General features: G+C 51.4%; 1 protein-coding gene across 3 annotated transcripts in view; it reads right to left on the bottom strand.

The window, feature by feature from the left end:
• Positions 1-12,494, bottom strand: part of TBC1D16 (TBC1 domain family member 16) — a 29,657-nt gene that overhangs the window by 9,477 nt on the left and 7,686 nt on the right. For all 3 annotated transcript variants that reach the window (XM_032706465.1, XM_032706463.1, XM_032706466.1), the window contains exon 3: positions 11,889-12,471. In XM_032706465.1, the coding sequence (XP_032562356.1) occupies positions 11,889-12,471 (583 nt within the window). The remainder of the gene's footprint in view (positions 1-11,888; positions 12,472-12,494) is intronic.

Raw genomic sequence — 12,494 nt, 5'->3', positions numbered from 1 at the left:
ATCCTTGCCCTGTGGGTCCTTCCCATGGAGACCAAGGTGCTCATTCTTCACGAGCATCACCTCAAACCAACAGCGGCAGAGAACTGCCAAGAAATGAGTTACCAGTAGAGCTGGGCAGGCTTGCTTTGATCCCAGGAATTCCGTAGCTCCTCAGTGCAGAACACCATTGCCCACTGCAATTCCTTCTGCTACGTAACCCAGCTCTCAGACACAGCAGTAGTAACCCGAGACCCGAGGGGCTGCAGAGCCCGGGCACAGCGCTGCTGGCACTGCTGTGTTTTCAGGAAATGCTTCTAAAGACAAATGTTTACAGTTCACATTCACTGGTGACAAGCTCGCACACGCATCCCACAGACACGGAACCAACTCGGGCAAGCGGATTTACCCTTTCCAGCCAGAACAAGGCACCGAGGGTAAGCAGGGTGGCTCAGCCTGTGCAGCCCGGGGAAATTCCCATGTTCTCGGTGATGTAGAGGGTGAAATCTGAAAGAGACACCTGTGCCCCCCTGCCCTTCACAGGGGCTGATGAACACGAGCATTCACACACAGATGCAGAGATAGATCCACCTTGTTCACTGGTGCTTAGAGTCAACGGGGAAATTCGGAAAAAACCCTCACTGTGTTTAAAATTACTTTTTTCCTATATATATTGATCGAAAAAAATGAAAGTACTCTAACCCACTGGACTACTTTCAAAAATAATTTTAATATCGAGATCATTCTGGATGTCAGTAACAACAAGCATTATGATGTCTGCTAATTTTGTGGATTTTGGGGAGTCCTCTACCCAGGCACTCAAGATATACAGATGCAAGGGTAGAGTTTATTATCTGTCAGTCTATTCTCTCTGCTGGATGAGGAATTTATTCCAGAGTGCCATGCAAAAGCAGGGAGCTGAAGCATTGCAAGGCAAATAGCCGGAGGAACATTCCAGAGAGACTTTAGGTTGAGGGATCCAGGAAAAACAGGGCGCCAGCTAATATACAGCACTGCTCAGCAAAACAACAAGTGCACTGGGCCACGGGAATAAAAGGGACAGGGAGAAAAACCAAGGAGGATTAGCAAAACCTGAGGCAGGAAACCAATGGACATATTCAGGTGTTCATTGGGGGCCCTCATGACAAGAAGGACATTAAAGCACTGGAGCATGTCCAGGGAAGGGAACAGGGCTGGGAAGGGTCTGGAGCACCAGGAGCAGCTGAGGGAGCTGGGGGGACTCAGCCTGGAGAAAAGGAGGCTCAGAAGGGACCTTCTTGCTCTCTGCAACTCCCTGACAGGAGGTTGGAGCCAGGGGGGTTCAGACTCTGCTCCCAGGGAACAAGTGATAGAATGTGAGGAAATGGCCTCAGGTTGCACCAGGGGAGATTCAGGTTGGATATTGGGGAGCATTTCTACATCAGAAGGGCTGTCCAGCCCTGGCACAGCTGCCCAGGGCAGTGTTGGAGTCCCCATCCCTGGAGGGACTTAAAAGCTATGTGGATATTGCACCTGGGGACATGGATTAGTGGTGGCCTTGGCACTGCTGGGGAAGGGTTGGACTCAGTGATCTTAGAGGGCTTTTCCAACATAAATGATTATGGGATTCCACTTCAGCCTTTTCCCCTCACCAAACTCCCATTACTCTTGTCTCAAAACACATCCCATTCTTGCTGGGGAGCAAGACCAGGTGCTGATGTATTTTCTCCACTCAACAGTCAACTACAGCAGCCAAGCACATCTACACTGCTCGAGCTGTTGTAGCCCCTAAGGAGCCACTGTCCCCCTCCCACCACGTGGGACCTCCTGCACACCCGACAGAGGAGCTCAGACCCTGCAAGGGAGACTTCCGACGTGCAGCAATGGGACCCAACTTGCTGTTGGGTTAATGCCTTGGAACACACCTACAGCACAAAGAGAGCTAAACCCAATTATTATTTCTGTTCCAGAGTGGGGGCAGAGACCTGCCCTGATTACCTGGGAAGCCGATTTCAGCAACAAAGATCTAATAACTCATTTTACGACGCGATGTGACAAATGTAATTATAAGAGAGAAAGGGGCTGAAGGTTACAGCCATGATGTGGCAGTCACCCAAGCTGTCAGCGTGCGCCACCTGATTCCCAGAGAGCCTCCTGCAGGAGCCAAACCCTCCTCATGGAGCTGGCTCTCCATCCCCATTGTGCTAACCTATGCCATCGCTAATAACAGCTCTCCCACAGCCCCAGCATTCCTGGCTTGGGAAGCATCATTTACAGACAATGAGTATCATCATAATGTATGAGCATCCATGTAATGGGAATTACATGCCCCTTTTCCTCCCCAGGGGTTAGCATTTCTCTGTTTCTCTGCTATTCCCCACAGGCACTGACCTTCTGGGCTCCTCTTCTTCCCAGCAAGGTGAAACAGCTCCTGACAGTATCAGCTGCTAAGACAGACAGCTTCAAACAAATAATCTGTCAATAAAAGTTCAAAGCTATCCTGAAATGCCTAAAAATTTAGTGCAGTGGCTGTATAGAGTGAGGTAATATCGGGCAGCTGGAACCCAAATCCATTGTTCTGATACAAAAATTGCCCTTGACGATATACATATATTATCAACTATGAAACCTGCTGACTTCAGTGACATAAAAGGCATGCAGAGGAAACCAGATTGGTAACTTAGTATTAAAAAAAAGGTGTCAAAATGTTTCTGCTCGCTCTGTGTAACCTTGCAGAGCAGGGCTGGAAGGACACTTATGGGACAGCACCAGCTTCCCACGGAGCGTGGCCACACAGAGCCAGCCACGGACACTCACCTTAATCAGCACAGACCAGTAACTAGGTTGAGGGCTGTGTTAAATTCAGCCTTTGGCTGAAAATATTTGGAACTTGAAGTTTCTGTGCCTCAGAGAGCCCAAACAGAATCAATTTCCACTGACCACAGCAACTAGGGAACAAGGTGTTGGATAGTCTGGATGAAAGCCTATGCAGGATTTCTGAAATTAGATGTCCAAACATTCACACGTGGAAGCATTTCTATTCATCCGCAAACACAGGGATAACAAATCTAACAACTCTTCCTATTTGTTGGAGAAACCTGGGAAAAACTACTCAGGCCGTTATGGTACAAAGTACACGGATGTCAGCATGGACTTTCCAAAAGCTTGTTCCACAGGCTTTCCATTGATCTGTTTGCTTTCAAAACATAAATTTCCTCACGTTGAACTGCACTAAATGCTATTTAGTAGCTAATTAACTTTCTGTGCTGAAAACCTCCTGTAATTGCACTTCTTTCACCTTTTTGAGCCTGTCCCCCCTGGGGAACCCAAGCTGTCCTACGGCATTTGTTCTGCTCATTTCTATCTCACAGGCACAAGTTCCTTCCCGACACCCGGCTGCCAATCACGGCTGCAGAGGTCACTGGAGACCAAATTAGGAGCACTCTGCCTCTGACAAAGTTGCTTTGCTTAGCTTGTCGTAAAGGGAAAATAAACGGTTACGAAAAATAATTGTATCCTTTCATGCAGGGCACCAGCAGATCCAAGCGCTTCCCCAAGTCAGCACATTGTTGTTAGTCACTCTTTGGGTTCGTATTATTAACAACATCCCAAGAACAAGCTGTTTACATCTGAAAAGTGTTGGAGTCCCTCCCTCCCCTCGCACGTGGACGCAGCAGAGGGGTCTGTGGTCACCAGCCCTGAACACGTCGGCCACGGCGTCGGCACGGGGAGCGCAGGGACCTCCACAGGCACCCTCTGACCTTGGGCTGTAACAGCAAGTTCACGATCAGGGACAGGGCTGGGAATTAACATCAGCTCTGCCAACACCAGCCTGACAAATAAACCACTGTAACACGACGAGGGACTCGTGGAAACCCGATTATGCAGCTTTGCCTTCTGACGGGCGTAATTGGTTTGTCCTTGAGAAATAAAGATCAAACCGATTTGTTCTGCTTTACGGGGCTACTGCAATCCGTGTTTACAGCACCCTGCCTGCTTTCCCAGAGCTTCACAACTACCTGGCAGAGGTAGAACGTGGTTCACCATCCCAAATGTTGATGACAGCAGACACCGCGTGTGCCGGAGCGGCCGGGGGGGACCCTGGTGGTGCTGCCATCCTGCCCCACGCCAGGAGGAGGGCGAAAGCCTCACCACACTGGGGGCTTTGTTGCTCCTAATTCATCCCTCCAAGCCCTCAAGCCTGAGGGGAAGCCGAGCGATTCCAGCCAGCAAGAGGGACATTAGAAAAACAGCCCCACAACCTCCGAAGGGTCCCCCCAGTGCTGTGAGCTGAAGCAAAAGGAAAACAAAATAAACCCAGAATTCTCGAGTTAATTATTTAGATTGTAAATGGGAAAGGGAAAAAAAAATAATCAGAAGTTTGTAGGGAATTAATGGGTGTTTTAATCTCTTTTCCCCAAAGTCTGGAATGTGATACACATCTACCTCCAGCTAGCAGACAAACAATCTGCTTCCACAGCTGACACCTCCACACAGGTGTAGCTCCTCAGGTAAACCCAAACGAGGTTTTTCAGTTTTTCTCTGTGACTTCTTGTTGCAGGGAGGGAGTGGGGGCAGAAAGAGCAGTTTGATGCTGATGAATAAGATACACAGAGCTCCGAGCAGCCAAACACAACAAATCACTTAGAGCCAAGCATATGCTGCTCAAGGATGCAAATGTTACCTTCGATTTAAGGGAGAATATTCCAGAAGCTGAATGGTGGATTTTTACAATCCATACGGAGAAGGGGCACCTCATGCCTGGGTTTCTGCTCATTAATAAATCAATCGAAATGCAACACTTAAAAAAAAAATTCCTTAGATGGAAAAAGTGATTTCTCAGCAAAGCCTGAAAAAGAATGTTTGCTTTTCAGCCCATTCCAGTCTGGAGAAGGGGACCTTTCTTCCTAGTGTTTATTTAATTTTTTAAATCAATGGATTATTTTGCTTCTTTTGCTTTCAGTTCTATCCATGCAAAAATAAAATTCACCCCTAATTATGCTAATTACAATCAAGCCTTCAAACCTCTGCTCCCTTGAAAGCCCTGCAGATTATCTTTGTTCTTATATTCCTGGCTCTAAGCAGTGAACTGGGAATTTCAGGGGGACGTTTTAGTGGCAAAGTTAACCAACTCCCCGGACTCTGCTGCTGCCCCAGCGTGAGCTGAGCCAGCACCACCCAGGGAGGATTTCACTGTTTCCACAAGACAATGCGGATTTCCCAAGGGAAGAGCTTGCTTCAAGTAGCAGAAAAGGGAGAGGAAAGAGGAGCACTGCCTAAAAGCATGTTCCAGAGTTATTGTAAATGCCTAATGCTGGGATAATTGCGAGGCCCGAGCCAAGGAGACAGAGGCTGTGCAGATTTATTTGCATATACTGTGGTGCTTTGGAGGGGACATGCTCTTTATTTTGATCCAGTTAACACAATTCTTCCCTCACAAAGCTGTGGATACCTGCCAGCGCCATTTATCTCCACTCTCCATTCAGATTTCTGGGCGCTGTGATCTTATAAATAAGTAACAGAAGAAATGTAAGAATATCCAGGGAAAAGGAGAGAGCTGAGAAGGACTTGGGGGTGCTGGTGGGTGAGAGGCTGGACATGACCCACCCCAGAACCCCCCGTGCCCTGGGCTGATCCCCCAGCGTGGGCAGAGGGCAGGGGTGGTTCTGCCCCTCAGCTGAGACCCCCCTGCAGAGCTGCTCCAGCCCTGGGAACAGCACAGGAGGGACAGGGAGCTGCTGGAGCCGGTCCAGAGGAGGCACCAGGATGGTCAGAGGGATGGAGCAGCTCTGGTGGGAGGAAAGGCTGGGAGAGCTGGGATTGTGCAGCCTGGAGAAGAGAAGCTTTGGGCTGGACCTGATTGTGGCCTTCCAGGACTACAGGAAAGATGGAGAGACTATTTACAAGGGTGTGGAGTGCCAGGACAAGGGGCAATGGCTTCAGACTGCCAGAGGGCAGGGTTAGATGGGATATGGAAGGAATTCTTGGCTGTGAGGGTGGGGGGGCCCTGGCACAGGTTACCCAGAGGGGCTGTGGCTGCCCCTGGATCCCTGGAAGTGTCCAAGGCCAGGCTGGAGCGACCTGGGTCAGTGGAAGGGGTCTGTGCCCGTGGCAGGGGTGGCACGGGATGACCGCCCGGGTCCCTTCGCCCCGGGCTGTCCCTATCCCCGTCCCCATCCCCATCCCCATCCCCATCCCCATCCCCGTCCCCATCCCCATCCCCATCCCCGTCCCCGTTCCCGTCCCCGTTCCCGGTATCTCCCTCACGGGGGGCGGGCCCGGGGCGGCGGGAGCGCCGCTGGGCAGAGCGCGCCCCCTGGCGGCCCGCGGGGCCCGGCAGCCCCTCCCTGAGGCGGGACGGGGGTCGGGCCCTGCGCGCCCTGCCCGGCACCCCCCGACACCCCCCGGCACCCCCCGACAGGGGCTCGGGCCCTGCCCGGCACCCCCCGACAGGGGCTCGGGCCCTGCCCGCCATCCCCGGCACCCCCCGACAGCGCCCGGGGCCGAGCGGGTCCCGCCCCGTGCCCCCATCGCTCCCGCGGCGCGGCCCTGCCATGGCCCTCTCGGGCATCACCCGCTCTCGGCACGGTCGGTCCCTCTCCCGACATCCCAAATAAAAGAGCTTCACGGGCCCTCCGAGCCGCAATTCCCGATACCGAGTGAGCTGTCACTATTTTCTTCCACTGAAATCTGGCAGCGAACCAACGGGGGGAAGAAACAAACCTGCTATAATTAATGTTCTTGCTGTTCAAATATTTATATAAAGCAAGATAGAGCCGTATGCCTCTGCAATCTCTTGGATCTGTCCGACCTTCTCAGCTTTGCAGACGGGAACAACTATAATTGATTACACAGGGCTGCTGATGGCTCAGCCCAGCTCCCCTGCCTGGTACCCGGCTCTGTGCAGACCACTGCTGCCTTGGAGAGAGGTTACACTGACCCCACGGTGCAAACAGAAGGGGAAAAGGACTATCCTTCTCACGGAAGAAGGATTTGGGGGATATTTTTTTCCTGGCCATGGGTTTGGGTACAAATGGAATTAGGAGCTTTGGTGTCTTACATCATAAATGGCACCAGTTCAGGCAAGTCCTGGGGAATTGGAGCCTGGACCAGTCAACCCTTGCGCTCATCCCCAAGGCTGAAATCATCAACACTGAGATGCTGCAAGAAGTTACAGGAGATTTTGAAGTCTGTGAGCAATTTCCCTGGTTCTACTATAATCACTTCTGCTACAACAGCGATGAATTCCCAACCTCTTGATGACTCCAGAGCTCCCGCCAGTTCACACTAATTTCAGCTCATTTCCCTCATAATTTTCCCTCCTGTTTTTGCTGCAGAGGTCGGAACAGCTCTAAGCCCTTCAGGTGAGCTGCCAAAACAACATGATGCAACACCATTCCCTGCTCCCACCTGCTCCCGCCGCGGCTGCCGCCCTCCGCTCCCCGGAGCAGCTCATTTACTGATGAGCTCCTGGGAAGAGGTTTAACAACAGGATGTGCAACACATCCGTAAAAATTGCATCAACTGCGACGCCGAGGAGTTTTTCTCTGTGTTGTGAACTTTGCCTGGACTGTCTGCGATGGATCTGCCGTGTGAATCCACATCTGCTGAAGAACGTGAGAACTCACCATCGTCCAGCTCCATTATGAAAATGTTTTATTATTTGTATTGCTGGCTGCTAAAATGATCAATGTCTTATGAAAGGCATTTCCTTCTTGCATTGATATCCATGACCATGTGGCTTCTGCTCGTCCTTTACAGCAGGAGCTGTGGGAGCACTGCTGGCCACTGTCCCAGCACCTGCGGGGCCGCTAGTGGAGATCCAGCCTCTGGCCAGATGTTACCCCAAGCTCCACTCACAAAATTCCACCACCAAGGCTCCTCAGTCCAAGCCCTGACTGTATTGATCCACATCTCAAGTTGAAGTTAGCGAAGGAACCAATGCCAGCGTTTATTTCTCCTCCTCAGCACTTTTGTGTTGCTCCTCAGGTATCAGCAGCTGCTGTTTATTAAGTGAAAAGCCTTCAGCAGCCCGAGCACCCATCGCTTGGGAAAGCTCCTGTTAACCAGGGATCACTCTGGCACAGCACAAACCCCCACCCCAAACCAGACCCCACTTACAGAGCACTAAGTGCTTCCACAACCAATTGTATAGATCTGCTGTCACGGTCAGTTCAATAACTCCATCGCTGGACAGACATTACAGACGGGTCAGATGCTGTTTGGTTGCCAGGATGTAACAAAAACCTTTTAGTTTCACTTTACTGATGGGGAAAATGGAAGCTGAGGAAGCCAGAGTTGGGCACAGAGAGCAGCTGCCCTGAACTCATGCCCTTCAAACCACAAGGCAAATGTTTCCTGACAGCCAGCAGACAACGGTGACCAGGGAGGGAAGGGACAGAATGGAATGATTTTCTTTCCAGAATCCCTCCTTTCCTACAGAAATGCAGTCCCTGACAAAGCTGCCATCAATGCAGGTAATCCCCACACCAGCTACCTTCTGCAGGAACCATGTCCTGTGAGCAGAAAGGGGCCCCAAAGTTAAGGACACAAACCCCGGGGAGAGTAAGGCCACCTTTCCCTGAGGGATGAGGACACCCTGCAGCAGCGGTGCCAGGCTGGTCTAGGAAGAGAAGCAGGAGTGTGCACGCTGGTGCTGGGACACTCCCATTGCTCCCACCCCGAGGAATTGTGTAAATGGGAGGAGAGTGACAATTGCCACATGGGATCCCTGGCAGCCTGTCAAACTGAGAAGCAAAGAGGAAAAAAACAATGGATACGTTTTTATTTCCTTATGTCCTACCAGGCCAGTTGTTGAACTTACAATGACCAACTCATTGTGCAACTCCAAGGCTCCCCAGCCCACCTCCCTCCTTCCTCTCTGTCCCTGGTCCACACACAGTGTTTCGTGGTCCCTCCTGCCCAGGTGGCCAGGCCACCTCCTCAGAGGATGCTCTGAGAGGCAGATGGGACTCGTGACTCCTGCTCACACAGGAATTTTGGCAAGCAGCTCGCTGAGCCCTTGATCTCATCTGACCCAAGTCTACCTGTCTGTCCCAGTTCCTCCACAGAGTCCCATTTCTCCATTTCCAGTCATATGGGGAGCTGGCTGGAATGAAATGCAATGTATTCCTTGGGTTTCTGCAGCAGTCACGGGGAAGAGCAGAGTTGTGTTTGCAACTGCTCCCAGTGCAGAGGCAAACAACCAGAAACAGTTGTTCCTCCTGGCAGGGAGGAGGTGGGGACCGGGAGGTGGGGAGGGAAGAGAGCTGGAACAATCTGCCAGCAGCACAAACTTTGTTCCCACTCCAACTCTGGCTCAGAGGGGAAGCAGCCAGCAGAAAAAAAACCTAAACCAAAACAAACCCTTAAGAAGCAAGGAAGCTGTTCCCATGCTTGCAGTGACTTCTAAAAGAGCATGTCCCACCCCCAAAATGCTGGGATGAACGCAGGAAATAAGAGATGCTTTTTGACAAGACTTTTGCAAAGTATTCTGTGCAGAATCTCCAGCTCAACAGATTGTAAGATCCTGCAGATCCCATGCAAGGGGGCTCTATGGGGAAGAACAAATTGGCACAAAAAATGCACACGCTGGACAAAAAAACCTTTCAAGTTTAAAGTCCCAAACAACAAAAGGTCTGTTTTATTAATCTGCTGTCAATTATGGGTGTCACATGCACTGTGTGAGGCTTCAGGCTGGCACCACAGGAGTTAAAAAAAAAAAAAAAAAAGGAAAAAATCAAAGCCAAGCAGGCCCCTGAGCTTGGTGTGCAGAGCCAGCTCTGCCTGGCTGGAGCTGTCGGGGCTCCAGCAGCAGCAAGGAAAGCCAGCAGAGGGCAGGGAAATGCTGCAGGAATTCACAGACAAGGCAGGGAAGATGCAATAAACTGTATTTCCTTCCTTTCCCGACACTGTTTGCAGCTCAGAGTGTAAGTGTTGCAGAACACTTAAACCACAACACTCCTCACCCACTGGCCGTGCCCCAGACACTGCCTGGGACCCTCCTGTGCCAGCTCTGCTCCTGGTGCCAAAGCTCTCCGAGACCACAGCATGCCTGGGACAGCTGTGGCCCAGGCCAGGACTGGGATTTCCCCAGGATGAGCTCAGTCTCCTGGTTTTCAGCAGCCAGGACATTATTCTGAGCGTGTCCCTCGCTCCTCCCACTTCCAACCACTACAGTGGGATAAGAACCCTGCAACTGGGCCACAGCTGAGGCCACAGCTTCCACAAACACACACTGAAAGACAGGAATATTTTTCCTATAAGAATCTTACTGTTGGAACTCAAAAACGTTCCCAGAAGCATTTTCATTATATTTTATTTACAAAAAAAAAAAAAGCTTAAAAATCCCCCAAACTTCACTTTTTTCAGAATGACTGAGACAGGTCAAACATACAGGTTGTCAGTGCTGCTTCAAGGAGAAGAATCATCTCATACACCTTAAACAGACAGAGGCTTTGGTTGCAGTGGATTTGGGGGGTTTCTGTTTTTTAAGTCAAGGCCAAGAAATTTCTAAACTAACACAACTTTCTCTGAAAGCACAGACAAATCAAGTGTCATCCTCAAGCATCAGCCCAGTGCCAGGACACAGCCTGAATGGGACATAAAAGCTAGAAACTAATAATTAGAGTCAATTAGGAATGACAATCATTCAAAGGCCTCTATAGATTTTTTCCAAGGTGTGTTTCATGAAATTTTTGTAGCTTCCAAAGTTTTCTATACTACTTGCCACAAAAGACTGGCAGGAATCATATTTGGAGAGCTAAAAGAGATGCTGTCAAAGTGATGTTGTTCACACAGTATGGAAATCAAAGGCCCATCCTGGGCACCCCACAGCCCCTCTGGAGCCAGAGGAGAGGCTGCAGTGGGATGGGATGGGATGGGATGGGACAGCCACCACTCAACCCACTGCCCAGGTGCTGCAGAGCTCAAGCCCAGCAAAGCCCCTGGGTCACAGCTAATCAGCAGCATCCTGCTGGGGCACATCTTGAATGCAAAGCTGATACAAAGTCTGACATCACCACACTGAGGGGTTTTAAAATATCCAGAGAGAGTTGAATGCATTAGAATATTTCCTCACAAACCTTGCTCTTACTGGCACTCTCTGGGCTTGAGAGCCTGTAAAATAAACAGGCCAAATTGCTTCAACTGGCAGGTCTCAGTGCAGTCTGTGCCTCGCTCACGTGCATAAAGGAGAACTCCTTTCTCACTTCAGGCAGAGTTTCAAAATCAAGCTGTAGCCTAAAACTCAGCCCCACAGTGCTTCAGGAACACACCTCCCTCCCCGAGATGGAGACGAGTGATACACCAACAGGGCACAGATCAGAAAGCCAGAACCACTGGGTGTGAAAGCAGTGAGTTACACAGGTGTCCTCCTGCATGTTAGTCCTCTGCCAAGGTGCCCTCTTACCCCGTGCAGAGTTTACTGCAGGTGCCACTGAGAAGCACTGATGAAAACACCCAGGTTAGATACGCAAGAATTAATATTTATATGTCTGAAGTGGGACCATGTTCTGAACAGCAGCAAAACAAGCTGCCACACGCAGGTTTCGTGTCAAGAAGGGGCCTGGAGAGGCCCCCCAGCTCAGGAAGTCACACGGGCTCTTTGATGTGGCTCTGCACGAGAAGCAACAAGCTCAGCTCCTCAGCAGAGCCAGTCAGGCCAACAAAGGACCTGTTTAATTCAGCAATGCTGCTTCCAGGGTCCAAGACACTTCATCTCAAAGGCTGTACACAGACAGCCCTGGATGTCTGGGGCCAGGGTTCACTGAGCAAAAGCAGAACTGGCAGGCAAACAGTTTCCTGTAAATTCCACAGGAGTCTGAAGCAAGACATTCTGCTTGATGCCACTGTGAAGCTTCACCATCTCCTTCAGCATCTCCAAGCTCAGCACCCAGCTGTGCATGCAGAAACTAGAGAAAGGACGCACTCACCTGCTTTCACTGTCCAGAAACACGGAACTGCTGCTTTTCCCAAGGGCTTCACTGATGGGAGAGAGGCAGAAGGGGGAGGAGAAGGCATCAGAATCAGAGTCAAAAGTACTGTCCCTGCTCACGTCATCAGCAGACAGCTCCAAGGAGCCCTCGTCCTCGCGGCAGTCCAGCCCTTCCTCTGCCGACAGCTCCGACCTGTTGTGCTCCTCCTGGGAGCTGGGCGTGCACAGGATCCCTGAGTCGCTGCGGGGGGGCTGTGGGGACCGGCGGGCGCAGCCCTGCGACAGCCTCTCCCCCTCCGAGCAGGGGGGGCTGGTGTAGGGCCCATCTCTGCCGGGCTGGGACACCAGGAGCTCGTCTGCCCTGAGGGTCAGGGCCCCCCTGTGCTCCGGGGGCGAGGCGAGGCCCAGGCCCTGAGCGTGGCGGCCGCGTTTCCGCGGGGCTTTGCGCACGGGGGAGCTCTCGGGGGTGATGTAGCGCAGGGCTTCCTCATCCTGCCTCTGGATGCGGGAGTTGGGCACCCAGGCCAGGATCAGCGTGGTCCCCAGGAGCTCGTCCTTCTCCATGTACAAGCACAGGTAGCCTGAGAGAGAGCACAGGAGCAAC

The sequence above is a fragment of the Chiroxiphia lanceolata genome, chromosome 19, assembly GCF_009829145.1.
Source record: "Chiroxiphia lanceolata isolate bChiLan1 chromosome 19, bChiLan1.pri, whole genome shotgun sequence".
NCBI lineage: Eukaryota > Metazoa > Chordata > Aves > Passeriformes > Pipridae > Chiroxiphia > Chiroxiphia lanceolata.
This window is presented reverse-complemented; position numbering and strand designations above follow the sequence as displayed.